The sequence below is a fragment of the Balaenoptera physalus genome (assembly GCF_965194825.1).
Source record: "Balaenoptera physalus genome assembly, chromosome: 7".
In the NCBI taxonomy this organism is placed as follows: Eukaryota; Metazoa; Chordata; class Mammalia; order Artiodactyla; family Balaenopteridae; genus Balaenoptera; species Balaenoptera physalus.
Window position 1 is genome coordinate 98,821,223 of NC_138886.1, and position 17,322 is coordinate 98,838,544.

At 38.7% G+C, this 17,322-nt stretch overlaps 1 protein-coding gene across 4 annotated transcripts in view; it reads left to right on the forward strand.

Moving 5' to 3' along the window:
- The first annotated feature begins 11,198 nt into the window (after positions 1-11,198).
- The window catches only part of LOC309665145 (contactin-associated protein-like 3), an 81,417-nt gene continuing 75,293 nt past the window's right edge, over positions 11,199-17,322 (forward strand). The window contains exon 1 of one of the 4 annotated variants that reach the window (XR_014266233.1): positions 11,199-11,435. Coding sequence is in view for 3 of the 4 variants with exons in the window: in XM_082471387.1 (XP_082327513.1) it covers positions 11,351-11,435 (85 nt within the window). In the remaining variant the exon portion in view is untranslated. The remainder of the gene's footprint in view (positions 11,436-17,322) is intronic. The other 3 variants (XM_082471387.1, XM_082471388.1, XM_082471386.1) reach the window with 3 other exon arrangements.

A 17,322-nucleotide genomic window follows, 5' to 3' on the forward strand; every position in this document is an offset into this window, starting at 1 on the left:
AAAACTCTGAGTTTCACATTCTTTTTTTATATCCCCATGACCCTCCTTTCTAAAATCATCTGCCATCTGTATGGTGCAGTGCAATGTTAAGTTGCCAGATTTATATTTGTTGATTGTAAGTATGTCTCCCAAACTATATATTTATATGAAATTCAAATTTATCTGGGCATGGTGTATTTTACCTGGCAACCCTATCCCAGTGACCCTTTTCCCACATATTCCACCTTAATTTGGAGCTTGATGTCCTTCCCTAGATCAAAATCTTCTTTGGAAAATGTCTGAAGTTCTTAAAGATCAGCTGAGGGGGAATTTAGGGCCACACTGCCTTTCCTACAATTGCCTTTGTTGCATGTTAGGAACAATAATGAAGGAAAGGGAACAAAGTTTTTGTCTCAGGCTAAATACAAACACATCTGTACTTGTGCAAGAGAGGTTTGGTGGAGCCGTAATTTCCTTTCCATTCCCTGAACATCTGCCCTGGTCACAGGTTACCTATTGTTTCTAGGTAAGTGAATCCTGATGGAGTCAACATGGAGGACGATATTCAGAGAAGAGGGGTCTTAAAGGGACACCTATAAATTGTTTTAAATTTTAATGTTTGGTGGCATTATGATATGATACAGAAGAGAACCTACCTAGTACAGAGTAAATGCTTCAGTGCATACATGTTCATTATCATTCCCTAGTCCTTTAACATCCCAATTATTTCAATTCATTCAATATAAAAATTCAAAGAAAAATTCTGCCCATATACTCTGTACTTGCTTAATAAATAAGCATCATTAAAGTTAAAATTTAGAAGAATGAGACTATACAAGTCACAAGATCAAGGTATTATTTCAGTCATTCTAAATGATGTTGGTATTTGAGTTCAATTTACATTGCACGCTGGCTCTGAAAGGGGCAGAATTATTTTCCAGAAAATGTTGGCAAAGATCTGCTAGGCTGTGAGAAGTTGGTTCTCATGTACTCTGGGCTGTGAGAGAACACTGTGTCTTTTCCCATAAACACGACGGAAGGTGAACGGGCTCTGGGGACTTCTGATGGGGAAGATAATGAAAGGTGCCTTCATACCTCAGCTGTTCAGCACCATTAACCTTCCCAGTAATTGAAACACACAAAAGGGGGTGGTAAGTGAGAGGCCTCCCTCTCGTCTATTACCTGGCAGGTACAATTACTTAAGCCTTCAAATAAAGGAACGACTTTAGGTTCCTTTTCAACCATTCTTTACAAAAAAATCAACCAAAGCTTTTTGTTTTTTAACTCTAATGTTATAATCATTTCTTTCTTTTGATTTGTGCCTGTGGGTTAAAGCATACCCAGCTCAATAAGGTGGGCATTTGTTATTTAATTTATGTAGCTAATAAAGTCCACCATGTAGAAGAGGTTACAGCAACAAAAAAAAGAGGTCTTAAAGGTTTACCATAGGAGACCAATTTACGATTCAAAGTGGTTTTAGACTGACAGGCAAAAATAAGATTTCATTTTCCACATGGAAATGAAAAATACAAATGCAAAATTTTAATCTAGTTCAAGCTGAGGAATAACATCATATTGTAATTACAATACAAGGAAAATGAACCTAATCCTATAAATGTGTGTATGGACATGAAGGAAACTAGTTTTCATCAGTTATGTCAATGACATAACAATAGAGCAATGGAAGTGTGTGTGTGTGTGTGTGTGTAGGGAGTTGTTATTAACACTTCTCTATGCGAATTATATATGTACATATAAGAATGTATTTCTGTGATAAGACAAGAACATCTAGAAAAGCATTTTAAAAAGTAGTTATCTTTGGGAAAGCTAAAATTTCCTATAATTAAAAAGCAAGGGGCTTCCCTGGTGGCGCAGTGGTTGAGAATCTGCCTGCCAATGCAGGGGACACGGGTTCGAGCCCTGGTCTGGGAAGATCCCACATGCCGCGGAGTGACTAGGCCCGTGAGCCACAATTGCTGAGCCTGCGCGTCTGGAGCCTGTGCTCCGCAACGAGAGAGGCCACGATAGTGAGAGGCCCGCGCACCGCGATGAAGAGTGGCCCCCGCTTGCTGCAACTGGAGAAAGCCCTCGCACAGAAACGAAGACCCAACACAGCCATAAATAAATAAATAAATAAGTAAAATTTAAAAAAAAAATCCCTAAAAGGTGTTTGTCTGAGAAAGCACTTTAAAAAAAAAAAAAAAAAAAAAGCAAGTCATCCAGCTCATGTCACATACAGTATCATCCAGTGGCATTTATATCAAAACTTGCTATTATAAGTTAGATTCTATTTGCTTTTGAATCTAGTTGAATTATGCAGCCATTATTTGAGCTAAATTACAAAAATGTTAAATGTTTCTATTATCTAAATCTATATGAAACAGAAAGATATTTCAAAGTTTCTGATACAATTTTTTTTTCTTTTTTAAAGGGGAAGAGGAGGAAATGAGGAGTCTGTTTTTTTTTTAATTGATTGATTGATTGATTGCTATGTTTGGTCTTCGTATCTGTGCACGGGCTTTCTCTAGTTGCGGCAAGCGGGGACCACTCTTCATCGCGGTGCGCGGGCCTCTCACTATCGTGGCCTCTCTCGTTGCGGAGCACAGGCTCCAGACGCGCAGGCTCAGTAGTTGTGGCTCACGGGCCTAGTTGCTGGGCAGCATGTGGGATCTTCCCAGACCAGGGCTCGAACCCGTGTCCCCTGCATTGGCAGGCAGATTCTCAACCACTGCGCCACCAGGGAAGCCCTCTGATACAATTTTAAGTGAAAATGGTGAGAAAGTGAAGCTGCCAGATGGCAAATATTTAATTTCTGCTCAGTTTTCTTCCATCACAAATACCCTGTGCTGGGCAGAGACTGAGGTCTAAATGGTCCTCATTCTTCATGCTCCTGGATTCACCCTCTTTGCCACATGGCTTTTCAGCTCCTTTTACTGAAGAGGCAGAATCTGTTCTCTCGACCCTTGATCCCGAGTTAGGTTATGAGATTTACTTCGGTCAATGCAATGCCAGCTGATGTGACACACGAAGATCAGAACAGACTTGTATTTTTCTGCTTCTTCTCTTAGTTCTGTGCCACCGCGGTGAGAGGTGCCTGGGTTTGTTTACTGCGCAGTGATACACAAGTCCAGTCATCTCAGATGGGGCCATTCTCCATCAGCGGACAACAGCCTCCCCAAGGCAGGTGCGCAGGATACCAGAACACCTGCTGAGCCAAGAGTGTGGTCTTGAGACCCCTGAGCTCAGTAAAGTGGTGTCTGCCACTGAGGTTTCTGGTTGATTCACAGCATTATTATGGCAGTAAATAACGGATATTGCTGCTTATGTTTTTTAACTCCCATTTTTCAGTTACATTTCTATTTGGAATAGTGTGGTAAAGTAGATGTCAATGGATTCAATGTTTTTCTAGAGTTTCTGTATTCCTTTTTAAAAACAGCTTTGAGATATAATTCACCTACTGTACAATTCACCTACTTAAAGTGTCCAATTCAATAGTTTTTTTGTATATTCACAGAGTTGTGCATTCATCTCCACAATCTATTTTATCCATTTTATTGATAAAAAAAAATTTTGGAAATTTTATCAATTTCCAAAAAAAGAAATCTTTCTTTTTCTAGCCTACAAGTCTCCCATCTCCCACAGCCCCAAGCAAACACTCATCTACTTTCTGTCTCTATAGGTTTGTCCTTTTTGACATTTCATATCAATGGGCTCATATAATATATGGTTACTTATGACTAACTAATTTCACTCAGAGTATTTTCAAGATTCCTCTACATTGGAGTACTTCATTCATCAGTACTTCAGCCTAAAAAAATATCACTGGAATTATGGAATAAACTTAATCCTTAAGGGTGTATTTTTTTAATTATCCAGCACTATTACGAGTTCTCAGTCTTGTTTTCAATTTAAAAAGACTTTTAATGATAATCATTAAAATGCTTATGGTTGAATTTAGATTCAATTCTGTGCAATAAAATCAAATTGGTTATAACACAATAAAGGCCGTATATGAGAAGCCCATAGCTGATGTCATACTCTGCGCTTTTCCTCTAAGATCAGGAATAAGAGAAAGATGCCCACTCTCGCCACTTTTATTCAACATAGTATTAGAAGTCCTAGTCAGAGTAATTAGGCAAAAAAAAAAAAAAAAGGAAATCAGCAGCACCCAGCTGGAAAGGAAGAAGTAAAATTGTCAATATTTGCAGATGACATGATATTATGTATAGAAACCCCTAAAGACTCCAACAAAAAAACACTGTTAGAACTAATAAACAACTTTAGTACTGTTGCAGAATACAAAATCAATATACAAAAATTGGTTGCATTTCTATATGCTAGTAATAAAACAATACCACTTACAATTGCATCAAAAGAATAAAATACCTATGAATAAATTTAACCATGGAGGTGAAAGACCTGTACATTGAAAACTATAAGACACTGATGAAAGTAACTGAAGAAGACACAAATAAATGGAAAGATATTCTGTGGCTCATAGATTAGAAGAATTAATATTGTTAAACTGTCCATACTACCAGAAGCAATCTACAGATTCAGTTCAATCCCTATCAAAATTCCAATGGCATTTTACACAGAAACAGAGCAAAAAAATCCTAAAATGTGTAAGGAACCACAAAACACCCTGAATAACCAAAGCAATCTTCAGAGAGAACAAAGCTGGAAGCATCATGCTTCCTGATTTTAAGTTATATTACAAAACTATGGTATGGTATTGGTATAAAAACAGGCACATGGATGAATGGAGCAGAATAGAGAGCTCAGAAATAAACGCACACATATATGGTCACTTAATTGATCACAAAGGAGCCAAGAATATACAATGGGGAAAGGACAGTCTGTTCAACAAATGGTGTTGGCAAAACTGGACAGCCACATGCAAAAGAATAAAACTAGACTACTACCTTACACCATCCAAAAATTAACTCAAAATGGAATAAAGACTTGAATTTAAGACCTGAAATCATAAAACTCCTAGAAGAAAACATATACGGTAAGCTCCTGGACATTGGTCATGGCCATGATTTTTTGGATATGACACCAAAAGCAAAGGCAATAAAAGTAAAAATAAACAAGTGAGACTACATCAAACTAAAAAGCTTTTGTACAGTAAAGGAAACCATCAACAAAATGAAAAGGCAACCAATTGAATGGGAGAAATATTTGCAAATCATGTATCTGATAATGGGCTAATAGCTAATATATATAAAGATCTCGCACAACTCAATAGCAAACAAACAATCTAATTAAAAATGGGCAAAGGATCTGAATAGACATTTTTCCAAAGAACACATACAGTTGACCAACAGGTATAGGAAAAGATGCTCAATGTCACTAATCATCAGGGAAATGCAAATCGAAACCACAATGAGATATCACTTCACACCTGTTTGTATGATTAGCATCAAAAGATAAGAAATAACAAGTGCTGGCAAGGATGTGGAGAGAAGGAGACACTTGTGCACTCTTGGTAGGAATGTAAATTGGTACAGACAGTATGGAAAATAGCATGGAGTTTCCTCAAAAGATCAAAACTGGGACTACCATATGATCCAGCAATTTCACTTCTGTGTATTTGTACAAAGAAAATGAAAACACTAACTCCAAAAGATATATGCACACCCATGTTTATTACAGAATTATTTACAATAGTTGAGACATGGGAACAACTTCAGTGTTCATTGATGGGTGAATGGCTAAAAAAATGTGATACACACACTGGAATACTATTGAGCCATTAAGAAAAAGGAAATTTTGCCATTTGTGACAACATGGAGGGACTTCGAGAGCATTATGCTAAGTGAAATAAGTTAGAGAAAGATAACTTATGGTCTCACTTATATGAGTAATCTTAAAAAGAAAAAAAAGGAGCTCATAAATACAGAGAAGAGATAGTTGGTTGCCAGACTGGGGGGGTGGGGATGGGGGTGGGAAGTAGGTGACATGAGTGAAGGGGGTTCAAAAGGTACAAATTTCCAGTTATAAAATAAATAAGCCACAGGGATGTAATGTATAGCATGGTGAATATATAGTTATTAATACTGTATTGCATATTTACAAGTTGCTGCAAGTAAATCTTAAAAGTTGTCATCACAAGAAGAAAGAAAAAAATCTGTGACTGTGTATGGTGATTGATGGTAACCAGACTTACTGTGATGTTCATTTTGCAATACACACAAATGTCAAATCATTGAATTGTACACCTGAAACTAATATAGTGTTCTATGTCAATTATACCTCAATAGAAAAATTCTTAGGTCAAGATCAGATGTTGATTTTAATTTTAATTTAATTTTAAATTAGAAAAGGACTTTTAAGGATACACTCAACTCTGCCTCCCTCTTCCTACCCCAAAGAAGTAAGAAGTAAAGAAAAATTGTGACCTTTTATGCCTTTCATAAAATTAGAAATTTTGTTTAAAGGGTATAATATATCTCAATTTTAAAAGTTTAAAAAAAAAAAAGAATTTTTTTTCCTGGACACTCATGTAGTTGATTCTGTGAATTTATCCTTCTTTGTGATATGATAGAAGGAAGTTCTAGAATCTCCCTTTTCTCTATATGTATGCACCTCAGTTGTTGCCATCAGTGGACATGTGTGCAAGATGATATTGGAGACTGTGGTGCTTGAATTGGGTAGAATGCTGGACAGCTGACTCTGCACTTCATTTTAACGTTAAGCCTCTCTGATTCTACTTGTGCCAGAATGTCAGGAAAAGTGTGTTGTTTATGCACAATCCTGTGAAATGTTTATTAAGCACTTTTGGAAATACCATGCAGTATTGCTTTTATACTTCAAGTTCTTAGTTGTGGTTTGTTCTATCTTAGATACCAGTGTTTGTTAGTCCCCAAAAGTCCTCCTGGGTTGAAATGGGCTGAATTGGAAAGAAATATTATAAGCAGATAAGGTAGGGGGTCTATGGAGAAAGGAAACCAGGCATGGCTTTCTGGACATAAGAGAACACCTATTAATTTAGTACAAGCCATTTTGTGATCTAAGCCTGGCCAGAGTGCTTGCCCTTGAACAGGTCTCAGTAATTAAGGATCTTAAGGGAAAACAAGAATGCTGAATGTTATCAGGCAAGAGAAGTAGCAATAGCAATAATGTATCAATTGTAAAGACTTCCAGTTCTGTTTCCATGGTACAGATTAGCCTGAAGCACTCAAGCACCAGGTCAAACGGAACCTAAGGGATGATGGCCTTGACCTTTTCTGATCCTCCGGATTTCAATCAACTAAAGCCTGGGCTCTGCCTACCTCCCAAGTCCTTTCATGAATAGCCATGTACCCTTAGCTTAAAACTTCCCCAGTTTTGCTGTTTGGGGAGACACTGCTTTGGGAAAGATCCCTGGTGTTCTACTTACTTGCTGCAAGTAACAAATCCTTCCTTCTCTCACTCTTTGTCTTGGTTGTGTCTTTTGGCTCGACACCCACCAAGAGGCGAACCTAGTTTTTCGGGTAACAATATGAGGCTGACTCTTCTCTAGCTGAGATTTATGTAATTAGATGCATAATCCTTTGGTTGTTAAAACCAGGGCTTCCAAGGGCTAGTTATAGGGCACATAGCTCATCAGAGATAACCTGCAAAGACACCGTGCAGTGTGTTTTTTATCACACATGTGACAGTTCTTCTCCCTGCAGTCTGTCTCTCCATAATTGTTCTTCAGGATTTGTTGCCTGGGGGCTTATGGGAAAAATGACTCCTAATAGAAATACTATTCTATTTGATTCACAGTATTCTTTCAGAGGATTTAATGATAAATCTGTTCCCATTACAAGAGTAAAGTTAAATGTATTCCCAGATTTAGATAAAACACGCAGAAATAATTTACAGGGAGAAAACTGCTGAATAAAGAAGAAAAATGAATGGAGTCATGTTTTGATCTATGGAGAGCATTGAGAAAGGATTTCATTCGGGTGGGGTGAGTTGATCCTTCCTCTTCTCGGTAGGGAATCCTGAGTGCACAGACTGCTCCCAGGTGAGCAGGAAAACAGAAGACTTTGGTCAGGAAATGCCAAGGGTGTAGTTTCACTTAGAATCTACTTTCCTAGGCAGCCTGTCTACACTTACACATATGAGGGTCCACACACTTCTGAACATCGGAAGTTGATTTCTTGTCTTTTATTTGTGACGTGTGCTGATTTCAAGTTCTCTTTTGTGTTTGGTGTGAACTCTGCAGACACATACATATATGCGCGTGCGTGATTTGTGGGGTTTGAATCATCACTTATAGAAATGTGCAAGATTAGATCTACACATTTTCTTCACCTTTCCTTTGTTTTGATTTTTTAAAATTTAATTTAATTTTATATTGGAGTATAGCTGATTTACAATATTGTGTTAGTTTCAGTTGTACAGCAAAGTGATACAGTTATACATATACATGTATCCATTCTTTTACAGATTCTTTTCCCATATAGATTATGACAGAATGTTGAGTAGAGTTCCCTGTGCTATACAGTAGGTCCTTGTTGATTATCTGTCATCTTTCTTACATAAAAGAGCAAAGGGCTGTGGAAACAGGTCACAGAATGCAGCGGACTGCCCCTGACCTGCAGGGATTTAGCTTGGAGGCCTTGGCGTTCCCGTTAGGCATCCTTTCTCCTCTGAGCCTGGAGCTCTAGCATCAGCCTACCTGATCCAGCGCCCTGTGGATGAGCATGGTGTTAAGTACTTGACATTCATTTTCTCCTGTAACCCTTGGATCGGTTCTCTGCTGGTAAGACTTCTATTATCTTATGAAACAGACAACGAAGCTGAGGATCACAGATGCTGAGCAGCTGCCGGGGGTCTCACGGGTGGGTACCAACTCCCAGGGCAGCTCTGGGGCTGGTACGTGGAATGCTCAGCAGTTTCCATCCCTTTGTGGGGGTTTCAGACGTGTAATTTCATAATGGCTCTATGACTGGCTATCATCACCATTCTACAAACAAGAAAAGTGAAGCACAAAGCCACGAAGTCTCCAGCGAAAGAAGGCAGCTGGAAAGGGGTCAAACCAGGAGTCGCATCAGCTGTCTGCTAGCAAGTCCCTGCTTTGGGCCCTGCTTTGCCTGGTCTCTTCAAGCCTCCTCACCTGGGGCTGCCCTTGTCTTGGAAGATCACGTAATAGCCCCAGTGCTGTCCAGTGGTCAATGCTGTGCACTGCACCAGGACATCTGCCTGCAAATCTCAATCCCTCGTGGGCTGTTTCATCTCTGACTTGGAAAATCCATCCTGAATGTCTGCTCAAGTAATTTACCAGCATTGTCCTTTTTGGTTTTAATTGACATCAATTATTGAGGCGCCTTCTAACCCATTTTAAATGGATTTCCCATGAACAACTGAATAGAGTTTTCACAGGTGACAACTTTTCTGTTTCAGAGACCTGAGGGCCAGTGAGAAGGGGTTTCAGAGCTCAGCTGACCTGGTCCAAGTCTGGCTTGCTTTGTGACACATCCATTAACCTCTCTGAGGTTAGTCTGTCTATCCATTAAATGGGCAGAGTAACATTTACTTCAAAGGAATGCTGTGACCATTTATTTAGATTACACACACAGACACACACACACAGACTGTCTGTTGTATAGGCTTTAAAAAATATTAGACACTTAATGTAAATCATTAATTTATATTTGCTTTAAAAATTAGAAATACCATATTCAGGTTCTGGGACATGTATTAGGCACTAGGAAAATGTCTGACTAATAAATGAAGGTCACTCTACCGCTTGTGGCTTTTTTCAAGGTTCTAAATGCACCCTCCGAGCAAGCTTTGCTCAGTGTTTCCCGGGACTGCTGATTGATGGGGTGGGTGGGAAGAGTTCCTGATTCCCAGGGGCCCTGAGTAGGCGTGGAGAAAGCTGGAAAGTTGGGATCAGAATCTACATATTTGGGTCAAATTCTACTTGTAAATTCTGTGGCCTTGCCAAGCTATTTACATTTTCTATTCCTGTTTTTGTTTTTTACCCAGGTTGCAGAATAGAAATAATAAAAACAGCTTTTCTGCTTTGTTCTCAGGCATATAATGCCCTACTCAAGGTTAAAGTTACTTTCATATTCTGATCCCTTTGGATGGTGCAAGAATGCCTGGACACTGTTCCTAAGTCTCAGCACATTTGTCATGAGTCTGGTCACAGTTTTAGGAGAGTATTGATCCTAGTGATGCCATGCTCATACCTCCTTCATTTACATCTGCTGGCAGCCTCTTTAGGAAGTAGAGGAGGCCATGTGACTTACCTCAAGGTCATGGATCTTGAAATCCTTCTTCCTCCATGGGCCATCAGGCCTCTATCTGTATACTCTGAAACAATTTATTTATCTGCTTATCTATCTATCCATTTATTTATCTATCCATTTATTTATTTATTTAAGATGCCTTTTCTATTCCATCATTTTTCAATATGAACTTTTGGGTAATTGTATTAAAGAATTTGAATGGAAAGGAATACACATACAGTATATAGAAGTTGATTCAAAACTCTTCATTCTTCAATTAAGTGTATTCAGTTTACCTACTTAACATAAGGTCACTTCCCTGATGATATTTGGAGTAAGATTCCTTCTCCCAGGATGCCAGTTTTTAGTTTTATATATCTGCTGACCACAATTCTCAAATCTCCAAGTAGGAATATACATAATAAAATGCTGACATTATAGTAGAAGTCGGGTCGGTGTTTTAATTAATTATTTTTTAATTTTAATTTTTTCCAGCTTTATTGAGATGTATTTTGACACATAACACTGTATATATAACCGTATATATTTCGAAATGATTACCATAATAAGGTTCTTTAGGTTTTTATTTTTAAATATGAATCATTAAATGAGTTGGGAAAACAAAAGCAGTCTTTTTTACAACAGTTCTCAGTACAAGTAAATATTTTCTTCAAACCGGATTAGTTACTTGTCCTAAGTTCTTTTCAACCAAAAAAAAAAAAACTCACCTTTTTCCTAGCATCGGTGTTAATGCTCAAGCATCATCAGCGTGGTGAAGCTCGGTCTCAGACTGAGGTCCACTGAACTGCTCAGCTGTTCAGAGTGGGAAACCTGCCGGTGAAGGAGCTAGGACCGCGGATTCGGCTTCGGAGCGAGTGCAGGTTGAAGACCTTCACCGACTTGACTCGTACTTCCTCCCGCCACCGCCAGGAGCGCCCGGGAGGCGTGGAGCTCGCGGCGCGGCGGGAGCGGGTGGGGGTGGGGGTGGGGGTGTGGCTGCAGGTTGGGGCTCCCGCCCCGCCCGGCTGCGCGGGTTCGCCGAGCCCGGAGGAGGGAGCGCTAGCTACCCCGAGCGGGAGGGAGCTTGCAGACTCCGGCTCAGAGCAGCTGTCTGGACACCTTGGGTTTTGGGGTGGGGAGCCACGGCGACTGTGAACATGGACTCCGCCGCGGGAGCCTGTCTCAGGATGCTCTTTCTTTTGTCTGCCCAGCCCTGGAGTACATTAGCATCAGGGAATACTTGTGAGTACAGCAAATCTTTTAAAACTTATACTGACAACTGAGAATTCGTGTTTTTTAAAAAAATAATTGAATTTTACAAATGGAATCACTGGTCTGCTTCTGAAAATGAGGCATTTAAAAAACATCGCAAAGTCCCAACGCTTGGATAGGATGGTTTACAATGGTTTTTCCACTTGTCAAGTCTGTAATACACAAAGCCTGTCGTGACTTGTCTGTGAGCTGAATTTTGTCTGTGTGCTGTTGTTTTGAATATTCATTGAGAAAGCTCAAGTTCTAGTAAAACCTAAAATTAGCATGAGAATATTGAGGCGGAGAGAGACCAGAGAGAGAATAGCAGGAGATGAGGAGAGAAGAGCATGCCAATACGTCATTTATTTCTTTTTACCATGAATACATTTTGCAGGATTTATGTCAGAAAGGAAATCATTGGCCGACCTGGCTGGGTCCTGCATTAGCATAGATGTTTGCAGTTGGCGCCCTGCGGAATCGGGTAACAAGAACTCGGGCGCTGCAGCGGCGGGCAGGCTCCGCATCAGAACCCAGGCGGCAAACCTGGTTAGTCCCCAGAATTACGAGAAGGAGAGACCCCTCAGAATTAGAAGGCTTTTGCTTAAAGGAAAAACATAACCTGCCATTCAGGTTCATTTGCAAGTGCACATGCTTGTATATTGTGATGTGCTGTGTTTCTCATTTTGTTGGTTCAGTGAAGATGTATTAACCTCTCAGTTCTGGACTGGCAATGTGAGTCTGATCTAAAGATGCAGGCCAAATTGATTCAGCCGACCTCAAGGCATTTTAATCTGGAAATTGGAAAAAGTTTTCGAAGTGTTATTCAGATTGAAATTTCCATCATAGCGCTTTTCTTTCCTTGAGCGATTGGAAGAAAGCCCCCTTAGTCCTACATCCACACCCCATCCCCCTCAAGAATTTTTTTTTAAATCAGGTTGTAGGGAGTAAGGCAAGCTATTATGCATTTCAAGAAAGTGCTAGTAGGCATGTTAGAAACCGACCTTGCTGCTGGTATCCAGTTTTATCTGGGGGTGGGGTGGGCTGGGGAACTCCGCCCTTACCAGGAAGTTTGTGCTAAAGTGAAAAGCATATTGTACAAATAGTTACCCTTCCAGCACTCATCCATATATGCCCCGAGGCTGTGATAAGTTTGTGTTGTCATCATTTAGTATCAGCTCATTTAATGCCATATTATATGAGTCACTCCTGAAAATGAGCCTTAGTCTCCTTTAAGAAAATACTGCCCCCTGTTTCAGACAGAATTTTAATTTAGCTTTGGGCACAATTTCCATGAATTAATTAAAATGGAGGCATTTACATGAAATCCTTAGGTCCTGCAGTAAAGCATTTATCACTTTGCTAAGAAATTAAAAATGTAGTACTAAATGAATTGCTGGTATAAAAGAATTGTAGAATAATTTAACATAGTACACTGAGGTGCAATTAAAAAGTCACCAGAGGTCACTCTTACTTAAAGGAAACATGGCTTCAAAAATCCTTCCCTTAGAAGAGAAGCAGAGTGCTGTGCTGCCTTTCTTGTCTCCTTAGTTGTGATTACAGGATATTGCAAGATCAGTTATTTTGATATTTCTTTGTTTTCTGTTTGTATTTTATTCCCTGAAATCCACAGAGGTATCATGTTCTTCATACTGAGCATCTTTTTTAAGAGTCACATGCTCTGAGGTGCTCCATGTCTGAATATCCAGGCAGATAGCCTTTTCTGAATTGAATATATCTCTAAGCTCAGTTCGTCTGGGTCTCTGGCTGACTCTTCAAATGTCAATGCTAGTTTTCACTTTTCAGCCTCTGTTTTATTTAGATGTGCTTAGTACTCTGATTAAAAGTTCAGTAAGTCCAAAGTACCTATGTAAATTTGCATGGCTAAGAACATTTTAGATACTATAGAGTCCTTGATCACCGCAAAGATGGCTACTATAGTTGTTCAAGTGTCAAGTATATATTTAAATGTCTTTGCAGACTTAAAGATTCATAGAGGGTACACAAACTGTGTTTGATCATTGCTTGCTAATCTCATTTGACAGTATCCTTTGTAGCAGTAGAAGTAATGGTGAATGAATCTTATTATAGTCTAGATTAGCTAATTTGACCAATTGGATTTTTCCTTAACTCTCGAATATTTGGGAGGTGTTTGTTTGTATGTGTAGATGTATATACAAGCAAGGTATTTCAAACCCATATTTGAAATTTGTTACTACATAAATCAAGGTAGAGGGTTCTTTTAGTCCTGTCCCATCATTTGAGAAATTCTGAAGAGGAGTTTGCCAGCAGGATGGGATTTTAGGCTACCAACAAGAAATCACGAACACCAGCATTTGCTCAAGTCTTTTGATCGCTAACCTTTTATTCCTAAGAAGTGTTTTAAGAACTCAAGTAATCTTTTCAGACAAGACTTTAAAACTAACAAAAATGAAATATTCTTAAGCCCTGATAAAATAATGAGAACTGTATGTAAATTTTTAAAAAGGTAAAGATCTTCTCCCCAAAAGGATACAGTGACATTTTTCCTCTATTTACAACTGGTTCTCAGTAGTAAATTAGTGAGACGGGGGTGGGGGGGGTGGGGGGGGTGTCAACCTGGGTGAGGTTCTGGCATAAGACATACTCTCATACAGGACTTGGTTGAAACATTTGACATCTCAGAAATTATCCATGTTTTGACATGAATCTTTATAATTAATGGGAAATTTTAAGTCAGGAGGAGTCTACACAGGGCGAGAGTAATGTTTCTAAATAGCCAAAAACATGGGCTTTTTTTTTTTTTCTCTCTTATTCTCTGTCTTTTTGAAGATAAAACAAGTTGAATGGACAGCATCCTCTAGGACCTGATATTTAAAAATTGTGCATCTCTACTTGGTCTGCCTTCTAGAACTCTTTGTATTTAGTCAAGATGAAAGTGTTATTCTAATGGAGTTATCCTCTTAAATGGAATGCAAGAGGAAAGTTAGAATATAGATTCCAAGTTAGAGCCCTGTTTTCCAGAAGTTGTTGTGCAGACAGTGGTTGGTTTGCTCACTTCCTACCGTGAGCCACAAGTGGAAGAGGGCAGTAGCTCTCTGTTTTAGGATTATCCCTGTGAATCTACTATTTGTTTATGAACTTTCAGATCTTTTTGGGAGGGGGAGGAAGAAGAGATATAATCTGAATAAGAAAATGTCAGTGTTTTGATTGCATATTTAGTATTGTAAATCTGTCTCCTGGATCGCATGTCACTTTGAGGAGTAATGTTCACTCTTTCCCGATTAAGGAACAACACAATTGGAAATTAATTTACAGCTGAATTATTTTCCCCATATAAGTAAAGTACCAGCTATAGCTAGTAGCTGCTGTCCTCCCTAACTCTACTCCCCAGTGAAAAGAAAAAGGACTGAAGTCTCTGAAAAGGACTGAAGCCAGTGTTAGACATTTCAGCCGCTGTTGATGGTGATTATTTGACGTAAATGATGATATTTATAGATCCAGGGGTTCAATTTAGTGAGTGTTACACACTCATCCGCACCTTGTTAAATCTCAGTACTTGTAATTTTCTCTAGAAGTCTTCTTTTGTTTCCTTCCCCTGTCAAAAGTTCCCTTCTTGTTGTGAGAATAAAAGATGTATTTCTGGCCCACTACAGGTGGGGCACACAACTTGAATCACTGTTCTAGGAGTGGTAATCAGGATTTGTTTTTATCCAACAATGTCTCCTCCCTGTTATGTCCTGCATATGTATGAGAGGTCTCTGCCCTTGGTTGGGGGAGCAGATCAAGCCCATTTTGTTGGCCAGCATGGGAGACAAACATGTGCTCTTCATGTAATACCTAGTGCTTGATCTAGGCAAATATATTAGCACCTCAATTTGAAGATTTGTATCAGATTTGAATCCTTTCTTCACTGGAGCAATGGCTCCTTATGTGCTAAAGTGTTACTGTATCATCTTTAATGAAAGTTTATTAATATGATCCTCTAATAGATATTATCATACAATATTATTCTTTTAAAAGAAAAATAACATAACACAGTATAATAGTGAGACACTTGTTGTATAAATTATCCTAACCCAATAACATGATTAACCTTAAGAATTTGGTATAAAAATACAGGAATTGCAGAATGGAGGAACTGAACATAATGCTACAACTGCTAAGAAATATAAAATCGTGAGAATTGATTTAAGTGAATGTCTAATAGTGTGTTTATCAAATGTCTCTTCTCAAGGGTATTGTTTGTCAGAACTCCTGTCATTTCAATGGGCACAGATTCTTTGTAATTATTTGCTAAGTGTCATCAACATATTCTATTGCTATGTGAGCACAGTCACTCTCAAGTAATGCCATGTGTGCTAAGACAATACAGTCCATAAAGAAGTTTTCACCTTGGGTAATATGGACTAAAATCCTGCTACTGTTTTAATTGGTGCAGGCTTCTTTTTGTCTCAATAGTGTGCTTAGTGGTTTTCTAGAGTGAGTCGAATCCTCCAAGTTAATCAGGATTATCCCTGTGAATCTACTGTTTCTTTATGAATTTTCAGATCTTTGGGGAGGAAGAAGAGATATAATCTGAATAAGAAAATGTCAGTATTTTGGTTGATATTTAGATTGAATTACTTATGTCTACCTATTTCTGAAAGGCATTAGACCGTATGTAATATGTTCCTTGGTTTAGGGAGGGAGCCTATCAGAGGATGTGCCCCTGGAGCAGGTGAATGGGGAATCCATTCGTGATTCAGTGAAACATGTTGGGGAAAATGAGCATAGAATATGGAGAGAGGTATTTAGTAAGCACTGGAGCTTGGACTTGTTGGAAAGAGTCTTCAACAAACTGGTAAACGGACCGTTTTTTAAAAAAAATCATATTTGAATAAACTTCCCAGAAATACTGAGGTCAGAATATTTTTGAAAACTTCGGGAAAACAACAACATTTTTTTCTCCAAAAAAACTTACAAAGTCTATGTGACTATCAACACAGAGTGACAGGCAAGGCTAGAGCTGTGAGGGTCCTGAAGCTTATGCAACTGGGGGAGACTCTTTAAGCAAACAAACAAACAAAATGACCCTAAAGACACATTATCAGTGACCCTCCCACGCCTGAAAGCCTGTTCTGGGGAGAAGACTGGAGCTCAAGAATGTCTGCTCCTTTGAGTTGATTTGGAAAAAAAACCCCAAATCATTCAAGAGTACTAAATAAAGGACATATTCACTGACAAAAATCTCAATTAACTGAGCAAATTTGAATTTGAATTTTTCCCTTTAAATCAAAATCAGAATTTGAATATAAAAGTATACTTATAAAAGTATAAAAGAGTTCAAACAATTTGGAATGAATAGATCCAGGGTTGACCTGCAATTCTAATTCTAATCCTGACAAACAAATATGAAATTAACCTCTGGATCTTCTCCCCACTTAACTTTTCAGAGCCTTTAAAGGCTTGGCTTCAACATACAAAGTTCTTCAGAGTAACTTCCAAAGTGTCCCCACTCAATCTGCCTACCTGGGGCCCGTTGCGGTGCTGATTGCTATAGGCTCTGTTGCATCGTATTGAATAACTTTTAAAAACTGAATTATTTATGTCTACCTATTTCTGAGAGGCAGGAAGCCACATGTAATACGTTCCTTCAAAATATCATACTTGTTTTTTCCAGTTTGAGTTCTATGGCGTAAGGTTAAAATCTGTGTGCTAATTAAAGTTATACACAACTTGTAAATACTGTAAAAACTAACACAACATTGTAGATCAACTATACTCCAATGTAAAATAAAAAGTTAAAAAAAGAGAGGGTATGATAGAATGACCTTTTGACATTATGCAGGAACATTGTTTAATAGGCCCACATGATTGTTTAATTACCTAGAAGAATGCACCCATGTCTGACTTGGTCATT